Source organism: Manis javanica, chromosome 10 (assembly GCF_040802235.1).
Source record: "Manis javanica isolate MJ-LG chromosome 10, MJ_LKY, whole genome shotgun sequence".
In the NCBI taxonomy this organism is placed as follows: Eukaryota; Metazoa; Chordata; class Mammalia; order Pholidota; family Manidae; genus Manis; species Manis javanica.
The window spans coordinates 98441358-98467750 of NC_133165.1; the positions used below are offsets into that span (position 1 = coordinate 98441358).

The 26393-nt window shown below is 40.3% G+C and overlaps 1 protein-coding gene across 18 annotated transcripts in view; it reads right to left on the minus strand.

Moving 5' to 3' along the window:
• ANKS1B (ankyrin repeat and sterile alpha motif domain containing 1B) overlaps positions 1-26393 on the minus strand; it is a 995298-nt gene that overhangs the window by 37607 nt on the left and 931298 nt on the right. For 11 of the 18 annotated variants that reach the window (XM_073213673.1, XM_073213668.1, XM_073213676.1 and 8 more), the window contains 3 exons: positions 17023-17097; positions 10767-10895; positions 7951-8022 (listed from right to left, as the gene is read on the minus strand). In XM_073213673.1, the coding sequence (XP_073069774.1) occupies positions 7951-8022; positions 10767-10895; positions 17023-17097 (276 nt within the window). The remainder of the gene's footprint in view (positions 1-7950; positions 8023-10766; positions 10896-17022; positions 17098-26393) is intronic. The other 7 variants (XM_073213674.1, XM_073213675.1, XM_073213672.1 and 4 more) reach the window with 2 other exon arrangements.

A 26393-nucleotide genomic window follows, 5' to 3' on the forward strand; every position in this document is an offset into this window, starting at 1 on the left:
TTAATTCAGACAGAGGTTAATTTATCAAAATACACTATTCTCCACTTGACAAGTGGTTTCCAAAACCCCTTAGTTATACATAGCTGCAGCTCTTGGTCTTCAGAATGATTAACAAGAAGCATTTAATTCTTCCATAGTTTCACAGGGCAATGCAAGCATAAAACATTTTTTATATAAAATAAAGAGTCCAGGTCATAAAGACAGAGTCTTGAGTTACATCCAGAATAGATGCTGATCAGATACAGCTGATGAACCCCCGGGTCATGCGGAAGATGTGTGGTTTCTCACAAAAGTTCCTGAGCTCTCCTGCAACTAGGAGCACATACATCAAGGTAATGAGTATATGCCCCTGCGAGATATGACAAGCAAACATGAACAATTTTGTGTGCCGCTTCTGAGAATGTCAACTGGAAAGACTTCTTTGGAAGCCAGCTTGGGAATACCTACCCAGAGTGTCAAGGTGTGATGCACTTTAACATTTAGTGACTTATTCTAAGGATATAACCAGATCAGTTGCAAAAGATTGGGGCAGAGGGATGTTACCCACAATATTGGTTATAATTTGAAACAACTGGAAATGACCAAATGAACAACAAAGGGAACTGGTTTAATAAGTTTGGTTCAGTTATGGGTTGGAATATTGTTCGACCATTGCAAGTAAAATTGGGGGTGAAAATTTATTGGAATAAAAATATTTCAAAATATATCGTTGGATGTGTTTAAAGTAGATTTTAAAACAGTAGGCAGATTTTTCTGATCCTCTGTAGAAAAGTGATGCCTATGAATGCATAAATCATCAGGCTGGAGGATAACATACGGACAAGGTGTTAGTGGAGGTGCTTACCACCTGGGTGGTTAACTTACAGTTGCTTTTCTTTCTCTTCCATATTTCTCTTTTAAAATTGGATAACAATGAATGTGTGTTACTTTTGTAATAAGAAAATGTAGTTTAAAAAATTTATGATTTTTTTAGTTTAAAAAAGCCAACTGTAAATGTGTGAAAAAACAGACTGACTTCAATCCATCATTTCTAAGTACAACTAAAGAGTGTGTGTGTGTGTCTGTGTGTGCGGTCATCTTGGACTTATGAAGGGACCCACCGACAAGGTCCCAGTACACTGGATAAGAGGAGAGGAGGGTATGTTTGGATACCTGTCTTAGCTCCACCCCTTGTGAGCTGTGTGCCTAGGTATTTAACCTCTCTGTTTTAGTTACTTCATCTGTAAAATGGATATGTTACTAGAGCATCCGTTTTGTAGCTTTGTGAGGATTATATAAATCAGTGGCTGGCATGCAGTGAACATCTTAGCTATTACCATTATTCTGAGGATGGATGTTTTCACTTAGCTTTCCAAGGCACGGCACTCTACTGGCAGAAAGAGCAGAAATAGAATCCAAATCTGTGAACGTAACTGAATAACCTTTGGCCTGCATGCTAGGGAGGGCAGTGAAATGGTGGCTGCCACATGAAGATTCAGCAGAGCAATCTCTCCGGACCCATGACAGTGGGCTCAACATGTTTAGAAAGAAAGCTTAAGACAAGTGGGCATTAAAGTCAGAAGGGGCTTGTGAAATGTTTCGGTTATATGGGAGAAAAGCCAGTAAGAAGAGCAGTAAAAACAAAAATAAAAATAAAGGGAACTGGGGTATGAAGGTGATGTAGGGGGACATGGCAGGGACTCTGCTGGATAGACCCTTGGGAAAACATCCACAAAGCAGAAAGTATACCTGAGCAAACTGCAGTAAGGACCTGGAGATGCGGCTGTCTCTGTGTGTATCGCTATCTTAACACACATACACCCACACCACCCACACATCTATGGGCTTAGACCTGTGTTGACCTGGCTTGGGAGGTATTGGGGGGAGAGTGAAAAATAAAATATTTGATTCTTCCCTGAAATTTGGGCAATAGAAACTTTTTAAAAAGTTGTTTTTTCTAGCCTAGTTCCTAAAAAGTTGTCCCTGAAATAATTTCTGAAAATGACAATTCCTCAGGGAAGGGACTTACTTATATAAGGAGAGAAGAACAAAACATGGCTTTAGTTTCCCTAGACTTCTCTTCTATGAAAAAGGAAAGAGGCTCCTTCATTTAACATTTCCATTGAATTCTAACTTTTTTTCAAGCTTTCCAATCCATTTTCCACCATTAATTTCATTCCTGATAACCATGGAAAAAAGATAGTCTGCACACTTCAACCAAGACACAGACAATTATTGGGAAATCTATATATTTGAAAATTCAACTTCAGAACTACTTCCAGATGGGAAGTTTAAAACTGATACAAAAAAGTTAAGGGAAATAGACTCAATAAGAAGTCTGAACTGTGGCAAAACTTTCTAACCCCTTTGGGAGATAAAGGTTCCAAAACCCAAAATGCCCTGGAAGATTTGCTTATTCTTGACTTGAAGATAATTTTAAAATATTTCCTTTTCTATATCAGGAAGGCAGATTTCTATCTTAGGGATTAGCAAAAGTTAGATTGCACAGTATTAAATTGAATACAATGGTCTAGTTTGTAGAGTAGCATATGCTTCCTAATGGTATACTTAATTAGGGAAGTGATAGGGAACTGTGTTAGTGATAATGATACCCTCGGGCATAATTCAGGGCTGGGGGATGGGCTATGTGTAAACCTAGAAGGCACAATGGAATCGTAGAACCTCATCTGGCCAGAGCAAATCCCTCATTTCACCAAACATGGTATGACTTAGAATCTTTGAGGTGGGAGCTACGCATACCAAGGTGAGCACTGAAAGGCCCAAGCAATGTATTTATTGCTTTATAAAGTTCAGTACTGTGGACACATTTTTTTAAGAGGCAACTCCCAATCTGTTTAGGAAAGAATTACCTCCCCAACATATAAAACTGAAAAATTACATATACCATTTTACCTAGTTTCCCATCATTTTCTCTCCTTTTTGGTGATGGACTTTAAAAAACTGGAAATAAGAGTAAAGGATTCCCATGTTTTTGCATATTCTTGTCCCAGGGAATGAATGACTGGGGCGCTGGGCACCATAGCTGGGAAAAAACAGATGAAACGATCCAAAGCAAATCTATCCAACAATTTGCTTGTTTTTCGAACATTGGCAGGAAGAGGTCAGCACGTTTTAAGGTTTTACTGACCTAGACCCTTCACAGGCATTACTTTATTGAGCTCTCACAACCACTTTGTGAGGCAGCTGTTATACAGCAGGCTCCAGGATGCGGTGCACAGGTTTCCTGCTCCCTAAGGGGCACAGGCCATAAGCAAGTGGACGTTTACACAGTGTGATGTGTGGGATGACGGAGGGAAGGTACCGTATGCTCTGCGGAACAAATTAGGGGCCATCGTATTCAGGACCCCAGAGCTAATGCTTCCCCTCAGAAATCCTTTCAGAGATGAAGCCTGTCTCTGCGAGCACTTTTAGAGCGCACATAGAGCTGGAAACCAACCAGCACCATAGGAGGCGGCACTAAGTGAGCACGCACCGATTAAACGTACCATTCACAACTCTTCACGCATTACTAATATGTGTTTTTAGATTGTAATTTTAAATAGAAGTGCCTGTAAACCTGTCATGGTAAAGGAAATAAGCAGCCAAGTTGTCCTAAGTAAGGAGCACAATAATTGATAGAAATCATTCTTCCTAAAAATGTGCCTATCAGGGCATATCAATCTCTTGGGCTCTTATTAAAGAAAACTAACGGATAAGGCAAACATTGCAATTTTACTTATAAAAATTAGCAGGGTTTAAGGCAAGTTCCTACTGATTCTTCTTCACTAAACACAATTCAGAAGATCATTTTAAGAGGGCTTGGACCCAGGGAAAACAAAACTTAAGATGAAACCTGCCTATCAATGTTTATTATAGCAGCTCTATTCGTGATTGCCAAAACGTGGACGTAATAACCAACATGGCCTTCAATAGGTGAATGGATAAACAAACGGTGGCACAGCCATACAATGGGGTATTATTCAGTGATAAAAAGAAATGAGCTATTAAGCCACAAGACAGGGAAGAACCTTCAGTGCATACTGCTAAGTGACAGAAGCCAGTCTGGAAAGGCTACATATTGCATGGTTCCAATTACATGACATTCTGGAAAAGACAAAACTGGAGAGGCAGTAAAAAGGTCATTGGTGGCCAGAAGTTAGGGGCAGGGCAGAGAAGAGATGAATAGGTGGCACACAGGGGATGTTTAAGAGCTGAAACTATTCTGCATGATCTTGGAATGGTGGATACAAGACATGCATTTGTCAAAACCCAAAGCATCGCATAGCACAAAGAATGAGCTCTAATGCAAACCACAGGCTTTAGTTAATGACAACATATTAATATTGGTTCCTAATTGTGGCAAATGCACCACACTACTGCAAGACGTTAATATAAGGGAGCCTGGGTGGGGGCGGATGGTGGACAGAGCATGTACATGACAACTCTCTGTGCTTTATGCTCAGATTTTCTGTGAACCTGAAACTGTTCTACAAAGTATTTAAAAAATCTTAAGACAGTTGGAAGAAAAAAAAGGCTGGTTAACCTGAACAAAGTGATTCCATATTGTGGAATTGGTGTGAATTACTATCATCTCATATGTTAGCTTATTGTAGCACATTTTAAATTGAAATAATATGTGTATAATAAAACACCAGGAGATTACTGCAGAATTATCTTTATTTCAGAGAGGGGATTTTACAGATGAATAAACAGGTTTAGATAAACTTAGAAATTAACTAATTGTGACTATCAAACACTCCAAATGTGTTTGACAAGGAAAAACTGTATTTAGTTTCTATTGGGGCAAAGTAAATGTGTTAAAATAAGTGTGATGGGAAAAAAATCATTTTACAGCCACTAAGAATGCAATGAAGACTCTCCTGCCATTTTTTTTTATGTTATCACATTGGAATGTAGTCCAAATTACTACGTGTCTATATGTAAATGGTTTAATTTAGCCAGTACTAATCTTACAGACTCTTTGAAGGGTTCCTAAAGCTATTTCTTTATGAACATAAATGATCTACCTTCTCAGTTCTTTAAAAACTCAGTATAACAAATGTTCTACCGGCTCATTAGAGTGGTGGTAGAGCTTAGGGTTCACAGTGTGGGTGGTGGAATTAGACGGCCTGGGTTCAAATCCTGGTCCCACCCCTTGGTGGATGACATTGGTCAAGTGACTAAACTTTCCTTGGTCTTTGTTTCCCCCCATGTGAAGAACAGCAATATTCACCTCTTGATTAAATGAATTGTGTACATAAGCACTTGCACAGGACCTGGCGGCCTCAGCTCCCAGGGGTTTAGTGTTATTAGTCTTCATAAGCTGATTATAGGAGACCATGCCGATGTCATTTTTAGGATCATCTCTGATCCCTCAGGTTGATGGCATCTTGATGGCCTCTGTGATGATACTTCTGCTGCTTTGGGGTAATAAAATGTTAACCTATTGGACTCCTTCCCTGGATCGTGAACGCAGTGAACAGGGGCCAAATCTTAGCCATCTTTGTACAAAGGACATTTAAGTACCTATTTCTCAGAATAAGGGACCCCAGTGATTTACTTCTTACTGGGAAAGAAATTTCAGTTTCAGCTGAAATGCATATTGATGGTGGAAAACTTTTAATTGAAAGAGTAAACCAAGTAACATTTTAATCGGCAATACCTTGGCTAGGTGGTTATTGCATGTCAAATTTTAAGATCATCTGGGCCCTAAAGTGTTTTCCCTGGGGAGATTCATTATACTGAATTGCCACCATATTGAAAAGAGAGAAAACAGCAATTTGAAGTTCAAACTGAAAATTAACTGCAAGCTGAGATCCATACCACTTTTAGCTGGTGAGAGCTCCAGTTCACGATACAATAGTCACAGATAACAGACTAAGCTTGCGCTTCTGGTTCTGAAAAGCTCTCATGAATCCACTGAGTGCAACTTAAGCTACTGTTTCAAAGATTTGATATTTATTTAATCAGGATGGGAAATGATGGTTTGTGATATTCTAAGAAGCAATAAAGTTCCTATTTTCATGTAGACTACCCAAAATAACATCAAGGGCGGCAAACCAGAAAAATGCCCCAAAGAACAGAAGAATAGCTTCTAAATAGATGGCATTTTCTGTTTCATTTTAAGCAACTGACAAGTATTTAAGTAAATTATTCTCCACTGAGCCTATTAAAATAGCTTTGCTATTGCTATCGAAATGGAATTTCAGATCCACATCATTTCAAGAAATTGACTGAAATTCAAATCACAGATCTGGTGTATTTTAAATGGTGCTATGTGATTACAGCATTGAAGGAGCTGGACTCCGATAATTGAACTAATAGTATTAAATCAGAGGTGCCTAATTAATTTCTTAGATATGTGCATGAATAGCTCTAAAATTATTATGAGGCTTGATGATTGAAAAACCTTCTTATTTTCTTATTGTTCACTGGTGACATAATTTAGATCAGATATATATTTAGAATATAAAAGTCCCAGAATTATAAAGCCAGGAGGAACACTAAAGGGCCTCTAGTCCATGTTCTTATTTTCTAAGGCAGAAAATGAGGCCCAGGAGAGGTGGGGGAATGTAGTAGTTAAATGCTTGGCTCTGGATCAGACAGGCCTGAGTTCCCAGCCCGGGTTGGCAAGCTCCTCTCTCTGCAATCTTGAGAAAGTTATTTAACCTCTCTAAGCCTTAGTTTCTTCATCCATAAAGTGGGGATAATAATTGTTCTGGTCTCATCGGTTTGTTTTAAAGATTAAATGAGATAAACATGCAGATTACTCAGCACAGAAAGCAGGTGCTTTGTATCTACTGAGCAAATGGTAGCAGTGATTTTCATACGACTACCAAGTGGCTCCTTGGCGAGTAAACTGTACAGAACTAGAACGTACAGCTCCTGACATATGTCAGAGCTTTTCACATCTAAACCCAGTACCTGGAATAAAGATTCATTGGTACTGACAATTTAAGTATAACTACATCTAATGGGATAACTGTTTCTGTCTTTCTGTTATTGATTTGATGAAAATATTAAAGTGGCGATCACAAACTGAGGTCCTAACTTCATGAAGAGTCACATATCGTTAGCTTCCATAAGCAGTGAAAAACTACGTTTCCTGCATAACTGTTTTAGTTCAAGGATATGCTTGTAAATATTCCCACTAAAAGTTGCTCACATAAAATAAGTGAGAGGGTATCCCGGCCACAAATAAAAGTTAGGGTTCACTTGCCAATGACCTTAAATTTGACTCTAATTAGTTGCTATATGGAATAAGTCTCATGTTCTTAATTTGTACTGTGAGTTTGATATTGTTATAACCTCTATCCACCTGCTATGGAGGAAGAAAGAATAAGGGACACTTGAAAGAAAAGGACAAAGTGGGTCTGCAGTATGAGTGAGATTTGGTTTGGCTAATAAAGCCTCAGAAGGCCAGCAGCCAACAATCTCAGACATTTGGAATTGCCATTTTTGTCAATATTTGTTGTCCTATTTGGCTCAACTCAGAGCTGAACTTTTTTATACTAAACAAAAATAATTAAGAAGCTCACAGAGATGATCAGCCTTATACAATATGCTCTCAAAATTCTGCATTTGCTAATTTTTAGTTAATTGGCAGTCTTTTCAGTAAATATTCTCAGACTGTAAAGTGGGTAACTTAAAACATTTTCCTGCAATAAACTAAAGAGAATTTTCTCTTAATCTGGAGAATGATCTATGTGTACACAATTAACTTTAAATCTTTAAGAATGTGAGTATATGTAAAATGGTTTAAATACACATCAAATAGACATCACCTCAAATGACAGTGAGATAAGCTCAAGTATAAACATGAACAAAGCCCAAACACCTTTTTATGTAACACCAATGTGATTAAGCAAACCAACAGATGAAGAAAATCATAATTTGAAAAGCGGCAATTTGTATCCACACCCAGTATTTAGTATTTCAGTGATTAGAAATAAAATCATTTGGCAAACTCACCCGCATTTTTGCACAAGCATCTTGGGTTGATTCTGTCCCCCTGAGCTCTTTTATCAGCATAGAACCTAAATACTAAAACACACACAAAAATTCAATGCTTAATGAAAAAGAGAGTAGAAATATGAGTAGTAATTCAAAAACAAATTGTGGAGGTACTACTGGTTAGATTTCCTAGCTGTAAGTGGTCACATAACTTTAAAAAACTAACCGTAACTAATCCTAACAAACAAATGCGTTTACAGAGAGAATGCAACAGAATTAACTACAGTTCTGAGAGCTGTAAATTGCTCTTTATAATAAAACTGCAGCATTTTCTAAAGATGCCATCTTTCAAATCATATTTAACTGCAAAACGGGGGCATCTAAAAATGTTTTCTCCTTTTTTTTGGAGGCAGCAATGTCTGCAAAAATAAATCACACTACTATCTATGTAATTACAGGGTTCTGAGACAGCTGAGAAGCTAAGCAACATGTACCCCATTTGGGCTTAGCTGGCTGCATAGGTAATTAACGTTAGGCTGTTCTCAGGCGTTCTGGACCTTTTTCATTCGCAGCTGTGGGACGTGTGGTCCGTCCACCTGAGAGGAGGGTGAGGGCAGGAGGGACCAGGGTGGGAGTGTGCGGGGAGGGAGGCTGTCATTCTCGGCTGGCTCAAAGCACAGAGAGCTGAGTCCCTGGTGCACACTGACCCCGGACAGCTGAATGGGGCAGGAGGAAGATGCGGCAGTCTGCTCCCAGCTGATGGGATCAAACACTGCGTGGGGACAAAACACCGCTCACGCTCCACGTTCCGGCTGGGGGCAAACAGTTTGTAGTGAAATGCCTATTTCTCCCTTCTATCAAGTGACTCCTCCTCAGTCTTTGGAAGCTTCAATAGGGTTCCTTCCTTTTGCCATTTTTCCCTCCCTAATTTCCTCAGGAATAAAGAAAGACTCTCATGTGTGTCTTTAAAAAAAAAAAAGTGAATTAAGATCATTATTTTCCTGACATGACTGATGAGACTCTGACACTGCAAAAACGGGGTTGGAATCAGGCCCTGGAAGGCCCCTGATTTGAAGAGCATGTGAGTAGAGGGCTTGGCCAGGGGCCTGAAGAAAGGCAGGTTCAGAAGGGCTCAGGGATTTGGTGTTTGAGCTTTGGAGGAAGATGAAGGCATTTCAATCCTACAGTTTTTGGGAGATTATGCTACTGAAATAAATACAGTGCTTAAGTGAGAAGTTAAAGAGGTACAGATAGCCCCAAGTGGGAAAAAGCCTAAATTGTAATGAGATTAACAGAAGGCCCACATCTTAATCAAATTAAGGAAAATATCTTGGCAAAATCCTTATCTCTTAAGTTATGTGGCAAGTTTGACCTAATTGAAGCATTTCTTTTTTTTTTTTTTTTTTTGAGAGGGCATCTCTCATATTTATTGATCAAATGGTTGTTAACAACAATAAAGTTCAGTATAGGGGGGTCAATGCTCAATGTACAATCATTAATCCATCTCAAGCCTAACTCTCTTGCCAGTCTCCAATCTTCTGAAGCATAACGAACAAGTTCTTACATGGTGAATGAATTCTTACATAGTGAATAAATTCTTACATGGTGAACAGTACAAGGGCATTCATCACAGAAACTTTCGGTTTTGATCACGCATTATGAACTATAAACAATCAGGTCAAATATGAATATTCATTTGATTTTTATACTTGATTTATATGTTGATCCCACATTTCTCCCTTTATTATTATTATTATTATTTTTATTTTTAATAAAATGCTGAAGTGGTAGGTAGATGCAAGATAAAGGTAGAAAACATAGTTTAGTGCTGTAAGAGGGCAAATGTAGATGATCAGGTGTGTGCCTGTAGACTATGTGTTAATCCAAGCTAGACAAGGGCAATAAAACATCCACGGATGCAGAAGATTTCTCTCAAAGCAGGGGGGGGTGAGGTTCTAAGCCTCACCTCTGTTGATCCCCAAATTCTCACCTGATGGCCCCCCTGACTGTGCCTGTCTTAGGTTGTTCCTCCCTTGAGAAATCTTACCCGTCTCTGGCTAACCAGTCATCTTCCGGGGCCATACAGGGAAATGTAAAGTTGGTAAGTGAGAGAGAAGCCATATTGTTTGCAAAGGTTAGCTTTTTACTTCTTTGCAGATTTATGCCCTGTGGCTTCTATGCCCAGCACTTGTCTCGAGGTATCTTTACCACCTGGAGGAATTATGATACTCGGTAAATTCGATAGAAGCATTTCTTTTTAAGACACGCAGTTTCAGGGCACTGCTGATGGTTCGGCCACTTTTTCTGCTTGTAGTCATGACAACCACCACCTGCCCCAAACTGATGGTATCTTTTGAACATTTACCCATCCATATGACTCAAAATTCTCAGCTAAACCTGACTCCATCTTCTATTTAAAAAATACCCAATAATATAATCTTAATGACGACAATGAAACAATGTGCTATTTATATAAAGCAGTAGAACTAATGTTTTGAGACCACTGGTGAGTGAGTGGAGGTCTCTACATGTGCTATATGCATTTATATTCATTTCCAATTAAGACTGCGCTTTATCACAACTCATTTAAAACATACAACTATATAAGAAGGCAAAACAGATCCTAAGCTTATGAGGTTAAATGGGTTATAGAACTCTGTTCACTGGGATTTTCTCTGTGTAAAGAAGGTTACTTAAAGACAACGAGAAGGGGAGAACACTTTAGGAATTACAGTGATGCACATGTTGGCATATTTTCACCATAAAAGCAAATGAGCCAGAAGTATACCCTCCAGCCCCATTGGTAACAAAATACTGAATTCAGGGAAACTTACAAAAGCTTTGTAATCACACGACTGGAAGATGAGCTTTTCCGGGTGGTGTTGCCAGTACTGTACGGGAGTTGAGGCTGTGGCTTCATTTGGTGGTCGCAAGGTGATGGAAGGTTCTCCCCAGTCTCCTGTCTGAAAATCACATTTATTCTAGAGGTAATATGAGCAGTAGGCAAAGTTCATTCCCTACAGCTGGCCTGAGTCCACCTTATACACGTGTGCTGTAAATGTGCAAATGTGTTTGGACGTGCTCTGTGTATACAAATGCTCTTATTATTTATTATGATTGCATATGTATTAGCATCACTCTTTTCTACACTGTGTTAATTTTTTGAGGTAAGAAGTTTGAGTTATTCTACTTTTAGAATGATACCCTAAGCTAAGTAATTGTAAAATAAAACATGAAGATATTCATAAATGACTTACTAATTCATAGTTTTATGTTCCAAGAGAAAAAAGCATAGCAATCTTTCAAAGACTTTTCTGTTTTCAAACTTGACTGAAAATTTTAGTTTGAATTTTCAAACTACACAGCTCCACACATTTCATTTCCCCCAATAGGGTATGTACCCTATACTTTGAATAATGTTGCATCTCTGGAGAAAAGGTAGTGTTGAGTGTGATTCTAAACAAAATTTCAGAAAAAAAAGTTATAAATGGATGACAACTAGCTTCCTTCATCTGAATTCATTTGAATTGATAAAATGCTATGGTGACTGTCTTGGATGTAGTCAGAAAACCTAACGCAATAATGAAGACTCAACATTTAACCCAATTTGGTCATATGTGATTCGCATGTGCTCAAGGATCCTGGCTCACAAATATGAGCACACGTGCTATGACAGTGCATCATCTAACACACATGCAGCTAAGACACATCTAAGAGAAAAGGCCATCCCACCAGCTCACTGATCATTTTCCATGAGGTTAGCCTCATCCTGTTTTATTACTGTAATGGTTTAGTGTGAGCATCGATAAAGTCAAAGGCAAAGGCTCATGTTGGCAGGTCTTTTCTGGGCTCCAGTCAGATGTAGAGATTACATATGGGAGATTTCTCTTTTTCTTGGTAAAGATTCTGATTTTTCAAAATTCAGTCCTTTGTTCTCTAATGGATGTAACTGAAACTAGACAATAGGCAGATTCCCAAAGCCATTCTCTCTAATGTGGATTTTGTTGGTCTTAATAGAGTTACGATAAATTACTTTTCTCAGGAGTTCTGAATATAAAAAGGTCTCATGAGCTGCAAAACCAAGTAAAACCTTGGTTGGAGACCAAGTTCCATAGCAGTCCTGGCAAATGGGTTGACACTGTAGGATTTCTTAAGGAGGATTTTCAAGGCGTCTAGGATCAGAATGCCTAAATTTGGGTGTAGGTGTGTGTTCTGGGGGAGAAAGAAAGTCCATAGCTTTCCTCAAATTCTTCGAAAGGATCAGAAACCCCGAAGGGTTAAAAACCACAGTTCTTCAAGAATAGCTTAAGTAGCAAGTGTGTTTGGGGAAGAGAACTGGCACCCCAATTTTCTCTGTGCAGTTTGGATTTACATTAGGTGGCATAAGAAGTGGCTGCCGATGCTAGAAAGTGTTAGGCACAGGCTTTGCCCTCTGGAAGTTTCTAATTGGCTTTGAAAAACCAAAAAAAATTCTAGATTCTAGAGTCCCTCAGGAGTGCGCAGGCCTTTTCACTGAGGCCAAGAGCCTGAAGCCTTCCTTCTTGAGATGGGTTGCCGCCGTCACAGGAAGAATAAAGCTACCGTCTTGCCAGTCCTTGGCTCCTTATGGGCTGTGCGGCCGGTCAGACCCGCCTGGCTCCTCTCTCGGGCTCTGCTCTGTGCTGCACTGCGGGTCAGCTTTGTTCTAGTTGCTGAGTTACTTGTGTATGACTCGCTCCCCTACCCCATCTGTGGATATTGTTAAGACTTTACTAGGAGTGTCTCCTTTAGTGTTCTGTTCTATGACCCATCCTTGAGTTTTCTCTTTTTTATTTATGTGAATTTTTATTTGTTAAAGCAGTAACTGACTGCAATTAAGTTTGGGATTATGTTTTCCTCGGGTTGCCTATTTTAGACCTTTTCTTTTCCTTCTCCAACACCTGGACCTTCATGATCTCTCCAGTCTTTATTTCAACTGCCTGTGAATTGCTCTAAAAAAAAATAGTAAAAAACTCCCAGTGTAGGATATGTAGACTTCAATACTATTTGGAAGATGAGTGTAATAACCTTTACATGATGATAGTGTGAACTGGAAACATGCAGCTATGAGTTCTTAATTAAAAGCTCTCCCCTTTCAGCAAATCCTCTAACCCACCCCATTATTTATTCACCTTCTCCTCCCACCTTGATAAAGCAACAACACAGCAAACAGGTGTTGTACATTTAAATCACAGGTAAGACTGTTAACATAACAACAGTTTGCACGCAACTCCGTGGAATGATACAAGAGGAGGAGCTGGTTGACATCAAAAGGTCCTCTGAGGCAGCGTCTGCGGAGGGGACAGCTCAAACCAGGCGCCAGATCACCACGTCAGCCCCGCCACAGTTGAGCTGAGGTGTGCCTTGGCTGAGCTCAACAGGCAGTTGTCAAAACAGCCTGAACAGACACGGCAGGTTCTGGGGTACCACGGGTTGCAGGGCAAGGGCTGTGAACAGGGTGGGGATGGAGGGGTGAAGCTGGGCTTGTGGGACATTTCAGGTGTTAGTACATTAAGCATGCAATTCATATGCAAAACCCATTCTCTAATTGTTGAATTAACTCAGGCACTTTCATAATTATACTTCCCTCTGCATTCCAATACACTCAAAGCAGAACTACAGCCAAATGCTGATCCAAATATTGACATCATCCACATAAGTCGTAGCAGCCATTTGGGAAAATAACCAGCCCTAGCACACACCACCTTAGTCTGGAAATAATCCTGATCTCTTATGTGATAACCACTTGAAGGAATTAGTGCATCCATTTAACTGTTTAGGCAGTGCCATCCTCTGCTCTCTTATTATTCCACTTTGTCCAGAAACCACAAGCCACCAGCTTTGGATTCAGGTCATCTGACAGGGCCTCGCCTGTGTGCGACGGCGGTTGGGGGAGATAATGATAGGTTAGAGAAACAGAAGCCTTAGTTCGTTTTCTCTGTGGCCTTGAAACACTGCTCCAAGTCCAAATATTTTGAAATTCCCTACAGAGACTGAATCCACCTTTCTGGAAATAGAAACTGAGTTTTGTCATACTTACTGCTACTTCTAGAAATTTATTTTCAAACAGAGGGAAATGTGTTCTTAAGACTGAATTTATAAAAAAATAAATTACTTTGCTTCTTAGAAATTCATGAACTTAACTTTTTTTAAACCTTAGATCTAAGGATAATTAGAAGACTCAGCTTGTAGGAGTTGATAGTTCTCTTTGGCATTAATGTAATGGAAACGGATGGACATTATTGTAAAGGGCCGGGATGGCCTGGGCCTCCAAGTGGGGTTCAGCTTTTCCCGGTTGACTGGCAGTGAAAGCAACAGTTCTGAGAACAAGGATGTATTGGGCCTCAACCCCAGTGGAGGCTGCATTACAGCAGGAACAAGCCGTGGAGGAACTAGGAAGGTAATGACTATCTGGAGCAGGATAAGAGGCTGAAAAGCAAATAAGAGCTTTTGCCTTATTTGTCTCGTTAAATAGTACCTTCATATCTAGCTAATCCTTGTTATTTCTTCAGGTAAATTTAAAAAATATTTAATAATTTACCACTTAAAAAAAAGTTTACTAAATACCAAAAAAATCAAACAGACCTAAAAATGTCTTTTGCCTCAATTAACAGTTTATCATCAAACCTTATCTTTAGTGAAAAGTAGATATAAGCATGGGTAACAATGAGGCAATAATAGTTCATAGGAATAATAAAATGAAACAAGAAAGGCTTGGGATAAAATTCTGTCCTATTTTAAACTATTACTGACTGGCAATATTCTTTAAGAGGCTTAATTACAGAAGAGAAAATGATTTAAGATACTCTTACTAAATGTCAGACTCTTTTTTTTAGAGCTTAAAATACTTAAAGACAAACCTTTCTTTTCATTTCATATGTCCAATGGCCTGAGAATTTGGTCACAGCTTAAAACCTTGTGAACTTGGTGTGCATGTCTGTATGTATTTCCTTTACGACATATCAGTTACACAGAAGAAAATGTACATCATTAACTATCCCTTTGAACTTAAAAATAAAAATGAACTTCAATTATAAAGGAAAAACATAACTTGTGATTAGAGCTTTCAGTGGATTATCTAAAGGTATTTAAATTCTACTTAACAGATATGCCAGCTGCCAACTAGAAATGTATAGTCTGGCTGAGTTTGAAGGACTATAACTGGGCCCTACCTAATATGATGTAATTAAATTAAATGGCTCTTACAGCAACAGTATAAAGCCACTGGCTGAATTTCATTAGAACTCAGAAAAAAAATTCACAAAAGTGTACAGATAGATTTTTGTTGGATGGCACCATCTAAAATGCAACCTTTATGTTTGGCATTACTTCAAAAGGTGGTAAAGTTGCAGATGTCAGGGTGTACATGGCTCTCTCCCCACAAAAGGAAACTGAAGATATTACATATTCTATATTATCTGAGAATACAAAGGGGGAAACTGTCTCTATTCCTATTTTCTTCTTGAGAAAGAAGTTTCCTAAGGGTATCCATAAATAATTAAAAGTCATGATTATGACTTAGTTTTCTAACATGAAGAGAAAAGGTATGGTATTTTCCAAGCCCTGTGTTATTCTTCCAAAAATGTTTAAAAATTAGGATTTAATTGATTTTTTTAAATAGATGCTTTTAAATTGTTTCTACTTGGAACTGCTCCCACCTACCTGCTTATAAATTTAGATCTGAATATTAACAAACATTATTCTTTTTTTTCTCTGGAACACTTCATGAAAAACGAAAATGATTTTAAATGACAGTTGTTATTTTAAGGTTTCACTTTCAATAATTCTGACAAATATCAGAGATGAGCTACCCAAACATACAAGAGATACAAGCGATTACATTTACTTTCTGTCATCTCTAAGGCTTTGAAGAATGCTACAGAGAGCTCTATGCTTATAAATACATAGACTCATATTTGGATGTGAATGTAAGGAAAGGCCTATAAACATTCATGCAACACAAGAAAGCAGGATGCTTCAGTAGTTCTTTTATAAAATCTTCAGCAATAAAGAATGCTAGTTTGGTTAAATGTGGTTGGTTATACTGAATTTTTTCTTTTTGATAATAAAGAGCAGAGATGGCCACTTCTGCACATGAAAAAGTGCTGGTAACATTTACAGTTTCAGGAGGGATGCTGGATCACTGGAGCATCAGTACCGGGCATTGTACAGACCCCAAGGTTCCCCAAGAGCCAGAACCCATGCACAGGAGGGGTGTACCTGATACGGCACCCCACAAGCGGCCCTTTGCATGCCACCCCAAGAGCTCTCTCAGTGATTCTCAACCAAATGTCTCAACCTCAGACAGCAGGCTATGAAATGGGAAAAATTTAACAGGATGTGAAAATAGCATTGTATTTTAAAATACAAAAGGGAAAAGACCAAGCATTAAAACGTTTACTTTCCAAATGAAATTTTTTTAGTATGCAAACGTGAAATGTGAATGTTCAAATATTAAGCGGCTCAGAGTAAAATGGGTCACGATTGCACACACATATCAAAGATTCAGTATTATCAAATGGAAAAAGGCTGAGAACCACTTTGTAGTGTAACGGTGTCTCTCCTGGCTATACTCCTCCCACATTTGCATAAAATTTATACAGAATATCATGCAAATCATACTCGAATATTTCTCACAAGTGAAGCGCATAAACCTTTGAGAGTTGTTAGACACGCTGGGTTTGAATAGCCCATGGACATGGGAAAGTACAAAATGGGGAAGGATGACACTGATATATATATGTAAATACATATATATCAATTTACCCTTGTCCTTCTTCCTGTAAAAGCAAATTAACACAGACACCTGAAATGAAAGCCAAAACTCACATGGGACAGGTTTGAACTACAGACTTTAAAACCAAATATGTTTCTCATTTTAGGACAATGTTTGCACGTTAACTAGTCACAAGGCACAGTGAATGAAGTATAATAGACAAAAATCTCAGGAGTCATTAGACATCACAAATTTTCTGCATTACCAGGACATAGTACCTATAGCTATTGACAACACTTTGCAACACATTACATAGCCCAAGGTCAGGAAGAGAAAATAACCATTTGTAACCTTACATTATGAACCTGATGGATGGCTGAGAAAGGAAATCCAGCGTTCTGATTCGTCCATATCTCACAGACAGACGACTGCTGATATAAACAGAAAACTATCTCATCTTGTCAATATTTAAAACAAGGCAGCTACTAAGGAAGCATCAAGGATGGGAAGGAAAGAGGAAAATAATAAAAAACAAAGAATCACATTTCTTAAAAAAAACCCAGAAACTCAAAAACTGTTTTAGGATACCCAAGGCTTAATAATTGACTTCCAAGTTATTCTTTTACTTAAAAACATTTTGGGTTGGCTGGAAAAAAAAAAAGACCATTTATGTATTAGTTTTATACCAAGGGAAATTACGATAAATTCACATCTGGGAAAAAGCAACTGTATTTTACTTTTGCCAAGGAAAGCAGAAATACCTTCCCTCTTTCACATCATTCATTTCAGAGGATACACATTTTCATGAAGTTCAAGAAAGAGGGGAAAAAGCCTTTAACACAGGTCACTATTTTTATTTCCTTATTTTCAATGACCAAGAGCAAACAATGCAGTAAAATGACTTTCCTGATTTAATCATTGCTCCATGTGATAAACCTAGAAGAGATTTTTCCCTCCAGAGTTCTCGGGGGCAGAACTGTGGTCAACAAGGTGTGTGAGGCTACCACCCAGCAGTGGGGGCGTGGGGGGCAGAGATGGAGGGGGCCGGAGCGGGGAGGGCTCGGGGCCGGGGAGCGCAGGTGTGACTCAAGCAGAAGCTCTGGGGAACAGCATTCATGAGCCTAACAAATCAGCTCCATGATTCCACCCACCACTACCAGTTCAGTAATCAACAATTATTAAAAGGCAATAATGTTTATGTAGAACCAAACACCAAAGTGACCTACACACCCTCTCCCAGGAGTTACAGCAGAAACCACCCAATCAACCAACTAGGCTCCTGGCTTGATCTTTACAGAGTTCTCCTCCTAAATCCCATCATTCTAACAGACATCGTGACATTGAATCACAGAAAATGGCAGAGTGCCTAAATTTACTCAGCAAGCACTGTGAACGCACCCCGAGTTCACAAGCAGGCTGTACAAAGATCATGCAGGAAGGCGAGAAGAACATAACGGATGAATTATGGAAAAGAAAGCTTATCCCCGGCTAAATGTGTCCCCCACCTCCACCCTCCAGTAGTGCTCACCAGAAACTTAACATCTTTCTCTCCAGTTACAATGGCATCTGTACACACAACTACCCCTTTGCTTTCCATCCCTTCTGTCACATGCATGGCTCACTGGGGACAGATTGTCAGGTAACTGGCATTATGTTAAGAACACTGACATCCCTGAGGGGGTCTGATGAAAAGCACCTCCGACCACCTCCCACTTAAACCAGCTTTGCTAGTCTCAGTTCTCTCCCTAAATTTTCTCCTCAGGGAGATCTTCATTTTCCTACTGTTCAAAAATTAAATCTCTAGCAAGTCAAGTCTTGGGCCCTAAGTCAAGTCTTAAACCCCGGGCCTCGTCCCAAATAGCTGTCGTCTGATTTAAGCAATTAGCTCCATGCTTTAGTGGGCTTACCACCTCAACTGGCACGGAACACACTTCTAGGACCCTCTGACCTTTCAGTGCCCTCCCTGGGAGTTCTGAGTTAGGTCTATTACACAGATGACAGCTACAACGTCCACAGACTTCAGTGCCTTCTAGCAGTGACCTCCTGTCATCTGACAGATGAAGACACTGATATTCGGAGAGATAAGTGGCTGGCTCAGGCCACCCAGGGGAGTGTTGTGACACGTCAGCCAGCTGGAATGGCTAGCAAGGACCGCATGAGGTCCTTGGAGGGCCATGCCGGGGGAGGGGCTGGGTGGGGTCCCCACTGCACAGTTCCTGATGCCAGAGATCTGGCTCTGGCTTGATGTCCTCCAAGGCCACTCAGCCCTCGCAGCACACATGACCGTCCCAGCCTCGTGGGGCAGGCTGTTCTGCGTCCATGCCCCTTCTCTGTCAGACACACCCTCCCATTCTCTCTTCCTCAGCTCTGGCTGGTGTCACATGCATGTGCCTGCACAAGTCCAGCAGTGATCAGATGCCAGTTTCCCCTCCAGCAGGCTCCCCACTCTTGGGAAATACTCTCAGTAGGCCTGGCGTGCACGGGGACATGCTCTCACCTTCCTGGTGCTCTTTCCACACTGGCTCAGACAATTCTCTGCTTTGCCCAGCACCAGTCTTCTGCCTATATGGACAGGTAGCTGATTGTGGGTAGGATTCACCACCTTAAACCCTGAAGAGGGGTGTCTGGTTCCGTTATTGACAGCTCTCTCTTTAGAATGTTTGGTACTTAGTACCTATAGGAAATTTCCCACTTAGCATCCTGTTACATGAATCTATCTTCTAACAGTCACAGGACATGACTAGAGGGTTAAGGAGGGAACGGAAGGACATGATTATACTTTTAAAAATCCATATGAAAAATTTCTCAAAGAAGGAAAAACCCACCTGTAGTCATATGCACTGAAGAGAGTTCATATGGAACTCATACACGTTAGAGAAGTTACAACTATTTTTCCTGTATAAGTTATTAATTTATAATTTCATTTATAAGCTTTAAACTTCAAAAAAGAAAAACCTCTATAATCTCTAATGATTACACGACTCCATGCTAACGGTAAAAAGTCAGATTTTTAGGGTTTAAAATTAAGGCAGTTAATTGTGTTTTAGTTATGAAGGTTGTAAAAAAAATAAAAGGCTGATACAGTTAAAAAATTGAGTAGGAGTTTGAGAAGGACATTTGGTCAAGGGAAGGAGTGTGTTTGCTTTTAGAGGAAGATATTGCAGCACTTTTCGAGAATGTTCCAGTAAAGAGAGAAAAAATGGATGATGATGGAGAGAGAAGTTATGGTAAACTACAGATTGTTCCCATTAGATACCCATCAGATACCCCAGTAATTCCATTAGCAGTAAATAACTGATCAGGTCACAGGGCAGTAACTTCAGGCAGACCCGCTATAACCGCTGTCTTTATAAAAAGACATGGCTCTTCTTCTAGGCACATGGTCATTAGACTGAGAGCTGGAATGAAGTGTTTAAAGGCAGGAGTTTCCACTGCAGAATTTCATTATATTTATGAAGACAATATTTCAGAGGACATGTACTGAAATACTGAGTTTTGAAATGTTTTGAAAAAGAATATACCAATGATAAAATTTCATCTGGGGCCCAAATTCCTAGAACAGCAGCGATGTAAATCTAAGTGTTAATTAAGCTTTATAATGTCTTCATCTGTAAAGAATAATAAGAGCACTTGACCTTCTTTCTTCACCAGGTTGTGGTGCAGCTTATGTTAAGCTTCATGAGAGAGGGAACTTTTTCACAGCTCAGTTTCTAGGGCCCAGAACGCGGAGGGCCATCAAATGTATTTACTGAATGAACGGAATCATAGAGGGTGTTCAAAATTTCTTGGCAAGCGGTAAAGCACCACAGGAGCATGAAATACTTTTTTTCCTTATCACTGGTAGTTGGTCCACTTCATAGCTGCCACTTGTGCCTTTAGTAAACTAGGTCACTGCCAATACAATTCCAGTAAAATGCACCGGAGATCAGCCTTGCAGACTTCTTGTTAGAGAAGTTCTCGGTTTTCCTGATAAAGGTTGGAAAAGAGCTGCTGGCTTTGTTGAACAATGAAGGAACATATGTCAGTAGCGCACCTATATGTTAAAGGGCTTCTGGTACAGAGCTTGAAAACAATTCTGTAAAAGGATGTTAAACACCCCTTTGCAACTTCATTTGCCTATTGGTTTTCTCTCAATCCCTTTCCCACATACACTGCAAAGGCTACTTTAGTTTATCTGAACCAGAATTACCATGGGGGTTAAGTAAAGATATACTAATCTTCTAACTGAGACATAATCAATGATTTAATGTTTATTTCTTTGATAATGAGGTCAACACACATTTGAAAGTATATTATTTTTATTCAGATCTCTTGCCTGACCCTGGAAATGTTTTCTTAAAATATAATCTTGCTCTTGTTACCACCATGTATTTTACGTTACCATGAATTCAGTTCAGAAAATACAATATATTTACAATCAAACCAAATGACAAAATAAAAACATATGACCTATCACCAAGGTTTTCCTCTTAAAGATGGAGTTCTTTTCTGCTCAATGGGAACAATCTGCAGTTTACCATAACTTCTCTCTCCATCATCATCCATTTTTTCTCTCTTTACTGGAACATTCTCGAAAAGTGCTGCAATATCTTCCTCTAAAAGCAAACACACTCCTTCCCTTGACCAAATGTCCTTCTCAAACTCCTACTCAATTTCTGTTCTTTAGGAGACAAAACTCCCAGGGGGTGTCTATACTGTCTCCAGTTTCCTTCTTCCTGTCTTCACTTGAACTCACTCCCCTGAAACTGTTTTTCTTAGTCACCTTCCACTCTGCCAAATCCAACTTTCCATTTTCCTCGACTTACTGACACACTTGATCATGCCTTCCATTTCTGAGTCTCCTTTGCTGGTTCCTATGACCTGATCGGCCTCTTGTCTCCAGAGCCTCAGCCCTCAATCCATTTCCCTAGGTGGTCTGGCTGTCGCAGGTGGTCTCATTCAGTCCTGACTCCCACATTTCTATCTCCATCCCAGACCCCTCCTCTGAACCCCAGACCCGATATTCAGCTGCTTCCTTGACACCTCTACTTGGATGACTAACTAATAGGCATCTCAGCCTTACATTAAACAAGCTCTTGATTACCTTGCCTTCCCTCTAGCTTTCTTATCTCAGCAAATGGCACCCCCTTCTGCCAGCGGGAGATGTCCTGCTCTCATTTCACATGAAACCCATCAGCAAAACCTATGGAATCTACTTCTAAAATCCTGTCACCCTCCTGTCACTACCTGGTCCAAGCCACTTCCTTTCCTGACTTGGATTATTCTGGCCTCCAAACTGGTCTCACTGCCTTCATCCTTGCCACTTCAGTGCTTATACTAAATACAACAGCTGAAATGATCCATTTAAAACGAAAGCGAGATCATGCCGGTCTGCTCTGTTTACCTCAGAAGAAGTTCAGAGTCTTAACAGCAGGCTGCAAGGATGCCCATCCTGAGGTGCTTGTCCCTGCCCTACCTCTCTGCCATCCGCTCCTACGTTTCCTCATGCTTGTTCGGTTCCTGGCAGCAAAGCACACTCCTGCTTCAAGGCCTGTGCATTTGTTTCCCCTTCTGCTTGGAATGTTCTTTCTCCAGGCGCTGTGGGACTAGCTACCTCACTTCCTACGGGTTCTACTCCAATGCCTCCTTCTCAGAGAAGCCTTCCCTGGGCACCCCAGCATACAGCATGCTGCCTTTTCCATACTGTAAAGGGATCATTCTTCCAAGCAGAAACTGAAAACCTGAAAAAGGTGTCAAGGGTAAGACCCGTCTCCCTGGCCCCCTCACATTCATTCAAAGATACCTATTGCCTCTGCTGGGCGCAAAGCGTGGACCAAGAAGTGAGGAGGGCTCGGCCCTGATTTTAGTCAGTGTTCATGGAACGGGATTGCTATGGACATGATCCTTTTCCCACTGCCGGGACCAGTATAAACTGGGATTCGGAGACTGATGGCAAGTCCTGGGATGGAGCAAGCTAACAGTTACTCCACCTGCCCCACAGCCATTAGGCCCTGGAGACCGCCCAGGAGGCCGCTGACGCCGTGCATCTGGTTTAATAAAGAAACTTGTCTGAACGGAGCCCTCCAGTCAGATTCTACCAGGGATGCAATGTTCTGCTTTGGTCCTTTCCTGAAAAAAAACGATGGCTTTTTCTCTGTTTCTCCCTATGTGTGTCATAATTCTTTCACACTTCGGGGTGTTCAGATATTAGAAGAAAGAATCCAACAAGAAATAAGACAGGTTCAGAGTGAAAGCTAAAGAAATAATAAAGTCCATTTCTTCTCTTGGATGACAGCACTTCTACAGTAAAACAAAAACAATCTTGAAGAGTGAACATACAGCTTCAAAGGTAAAAGAAGAAAGGGCGCCCTCAGAAAGGGAGCCTCGGTCGGCAGCCAGCAAACCTGGCAGCTCCTCGAACGGAGACTAAAATGAGATGAGATCTATCAAAGGAAGGGGTCAAACAAACTCAGCTCCGTCAAGGGAAGAGGCGCCAACATGTCGTGTGCATCTTCTCTTCCAGCAGTGCCAGCCCTGTGGCCCTTCATCCCTGGGCACTAGTGGACCCCCGCCCGGACACCAGAAAATAAGAACCTTTTGTGTCTCCTGAGTTTCCCTGAGGCCACAGGCCAGCATTTTATCATTCCTCCTTTCCCACTATTACAGATACAGGAACGGTCCTCTTTCCTCTGGGGGGAGTGTTGCGATTATGTACACAGCTCTCAAACATCTCTGTGGGATTCTTCTCTTCACCTACTTTGTGAATGTTTCAACTTCAGGGTTTCTTACCACCGCCCCTTCCAATGAAAGGTTTCAGATTAAATATTATATTTGCAGGGAATTCCAGACTCAAGAAAATGCTGCTTCTCATCATTGCTCCACCTTTCTGAAGAGCAGCCTCTCCAAACTTCATGAGCATGACCTTCCCCTATGTCTACGGGTAAATTCTTGCACAGACTGGTAATCACGTGCTGGAAGTGAAAAGCCAGGCCGACAATTGTTTCTCCGTGTGTGACCCACTATCGCTGGCATCAGTGTGGATCAATCTAGCAAAAGTGGGAGGAGCTCAACACCACATTTGGTCCCATCATAAGTCTGCTGCTATGATACCAATTTGGATATTATCTGTTGCCTGCTCAAATTCACATTTTTCTCTCTTTCCCTCCCTCCTTAGATGTGAATCTGGCACTCACAGCACATGAAGTAAACCAAAGTAGCAGAGAACTAGAGACTATGTGATTCCTGTGACTCATTTGTAAAGATAATATATAACCTGTAGTCCCTAAAATGACCGTTGTAGCCCTAAATGACAACACAAATTTATTTATGAACTCTCTTCACACGGAAAAATAGAGCAGAGAAAAAAAATGGCACAATGTCTGTGCAACCTGGAGCCTGTCGCGCAGCTCCCAGATCCTCTGAATGTTGCCGAGAATTTAAGTCAGCTGGGCTCGTGCTGTTTATTGTAATATGGGTTATTTCACTTGTTCTACCTGAAGGCTTAGATGCCACCACTACTCATATAAACATTTCCCAGCACCACTAAAAAGCAGGAACATTAATAACTCATTCAGAAAAGCAGTGATCAGCTTTTTGTCGTAACATGAATTGTTGCAAAGAAACTCAATTTTGCCAAGTCGTATTGTTCTTTGCCTATAACATCTTTTTAAAACATACATTATGTTCCTTTCTTGCAAACTGAGGCTGTCATTTTATTTATTTAAACCCATTTATTTATTATTAACTGTATGCTCAACACTGTATGCTTCCTCGGGCGAAAGAGGGGTATTGGATAAGGCCATTCACTCAATGATGTTTATTGAGACCCTGCTATTTCTTCATTTTATCCTTGTGGAAAATAAAGAAAAACAAGGTCTGGCTGAGTGAGCACCTAGCTGCCAGCCTCTGGTAGAAGGCTGCACAGTTATTTCCTCCATGCTGCCTCTTCGACACTGAAATCAATACATGGGAGGAACTGCTTTTTTTGAGGTAGGCTTTTGCAATGAGCACACTGCATAGCTAAGAAGGTTCAGTGATACACTGATACACTGAGAGTTGACCAAGTTTAACAAAGGCATTGATAGCCTAGGATTATTGGATAAACCAGGTAAACTGTTTTAGCTGGAAAGGAGTAGGGTGAATATAAAATCCTACATTAAGTTTATAGACACACACACAGCACTGCTGAGGGCTGAGCAGGGAGGCACGACCCATGGCCACTGGTAAAGGCTGGGAAATGTTCATGAGGAGAAGCTCAGTAAGAATTAACAGTCTGTTAATGTTGTTAAGCATGAACATCAACAGACAGATGTGCCCAGAGCTGGGGCATCAGGATGCTGTGCAGCCCACACCCCACCTATCAGAACGATATTGGCAAGGAGCTCAATAGGGTTAGCACGGGGAGGGGAAGCATCAATATGTTCCCCATTTTGTTTTAATGAACTACTGTCAGCAAGGAGCAGATTTATTCTTCATGTTTTTAGGAGGCAGCATAAACTACATAGCAGTTTTAGGAAGGCTTATTTCAATTCAATATAAGGCGAGAGTTCTATCAATTAGAACTTTCCAGTGAGGATGGGGCTGCCTCACAAAGTGGGGCCACCTCTCCAGTGACAGGTCTAAGCAGAGATGTGTGGCTGTCCATTCAGGTGTGTTAGAAGGGCTGCTTCATTGGGACACAGCGCCAGGCACATTTTTCTGGTATTTTAAAATTCTCTGCTTTTCTTTACCAGAAGCACAGAAGAAGCTTCTAGCCATAGGAAGAATGCAAGGCTGGGATTTTTCTTGTGAGGCTGCATTCAAACCTCATTTAAGTAGAGACCCATAGAGAAAGGGGGGGGGGGTCACATCATTTCACAACTGTTTACATGAAGCAATTGCATGCTACCCCTGAACAAAAAATTGGATGTCAAGAGTGAAGGATTTTCTTCAAATACAATGTTTACCCATGCTACCTTAGAGGTTCAATTCTCTACAAACCTTGCATTTACATAGGTATTAGGTATTATTATGACATAACTTGGAGTGTTAATCAACACAGTGGTTACAGCAGAGGCTATGAAGCTAGACTGCCTGGATCCAAATCCTGGCTCTGCTTCTAACAATCTGGGGCCTTGGGTAAGTGACATAAAGTCTCTGTGCCTCAGTTTCCTCATTGGAAGTCATACTGATTGGTGCCAGCTCTGGTGATCATGAGATGGTCGCTAGACTTACCAGACCTAAGTCTGGTGGGTGATACGCTACTGTTCCAGGTAGTTTATTTCTCTAAAAAATTTGAGACCACCCCAGTTTGTGTCTTCTCCGGAGTCCTAGAAACCTGCAGTTCTGTGGGGCCTATAACCTTGAATGAAGTAATCTGGTCAACAAGTATTTATAGAGTGCTTATTGTAGGAAATTAAAATATGATGGAGGAAGAGTCAGACCTTGCCCCTACATAGCCAACATATACTTTATTAGAATAGAAATAAAATACTTTAACATAAACTATAATGATGTGTTTTGATATATGCTAACTCATATATTCAAGTATTTAAGTATGGGTATTATCCAAAAATCCTTTCCAAAGAGATCCAATGCTAATTAGGTTATAACACAGCTAGGAATTTCTTGAACAGTATTTGCATTCCTAAGATCTATTGTTCCTATATCACTAGAGAGGTATTAGTTTGGGGTTACAAGCTGGAAATAGAGTTTTTGCAGAACACAGCTAAATATTATGAATTTTACTTTAAAAATGCATTTATTCCCA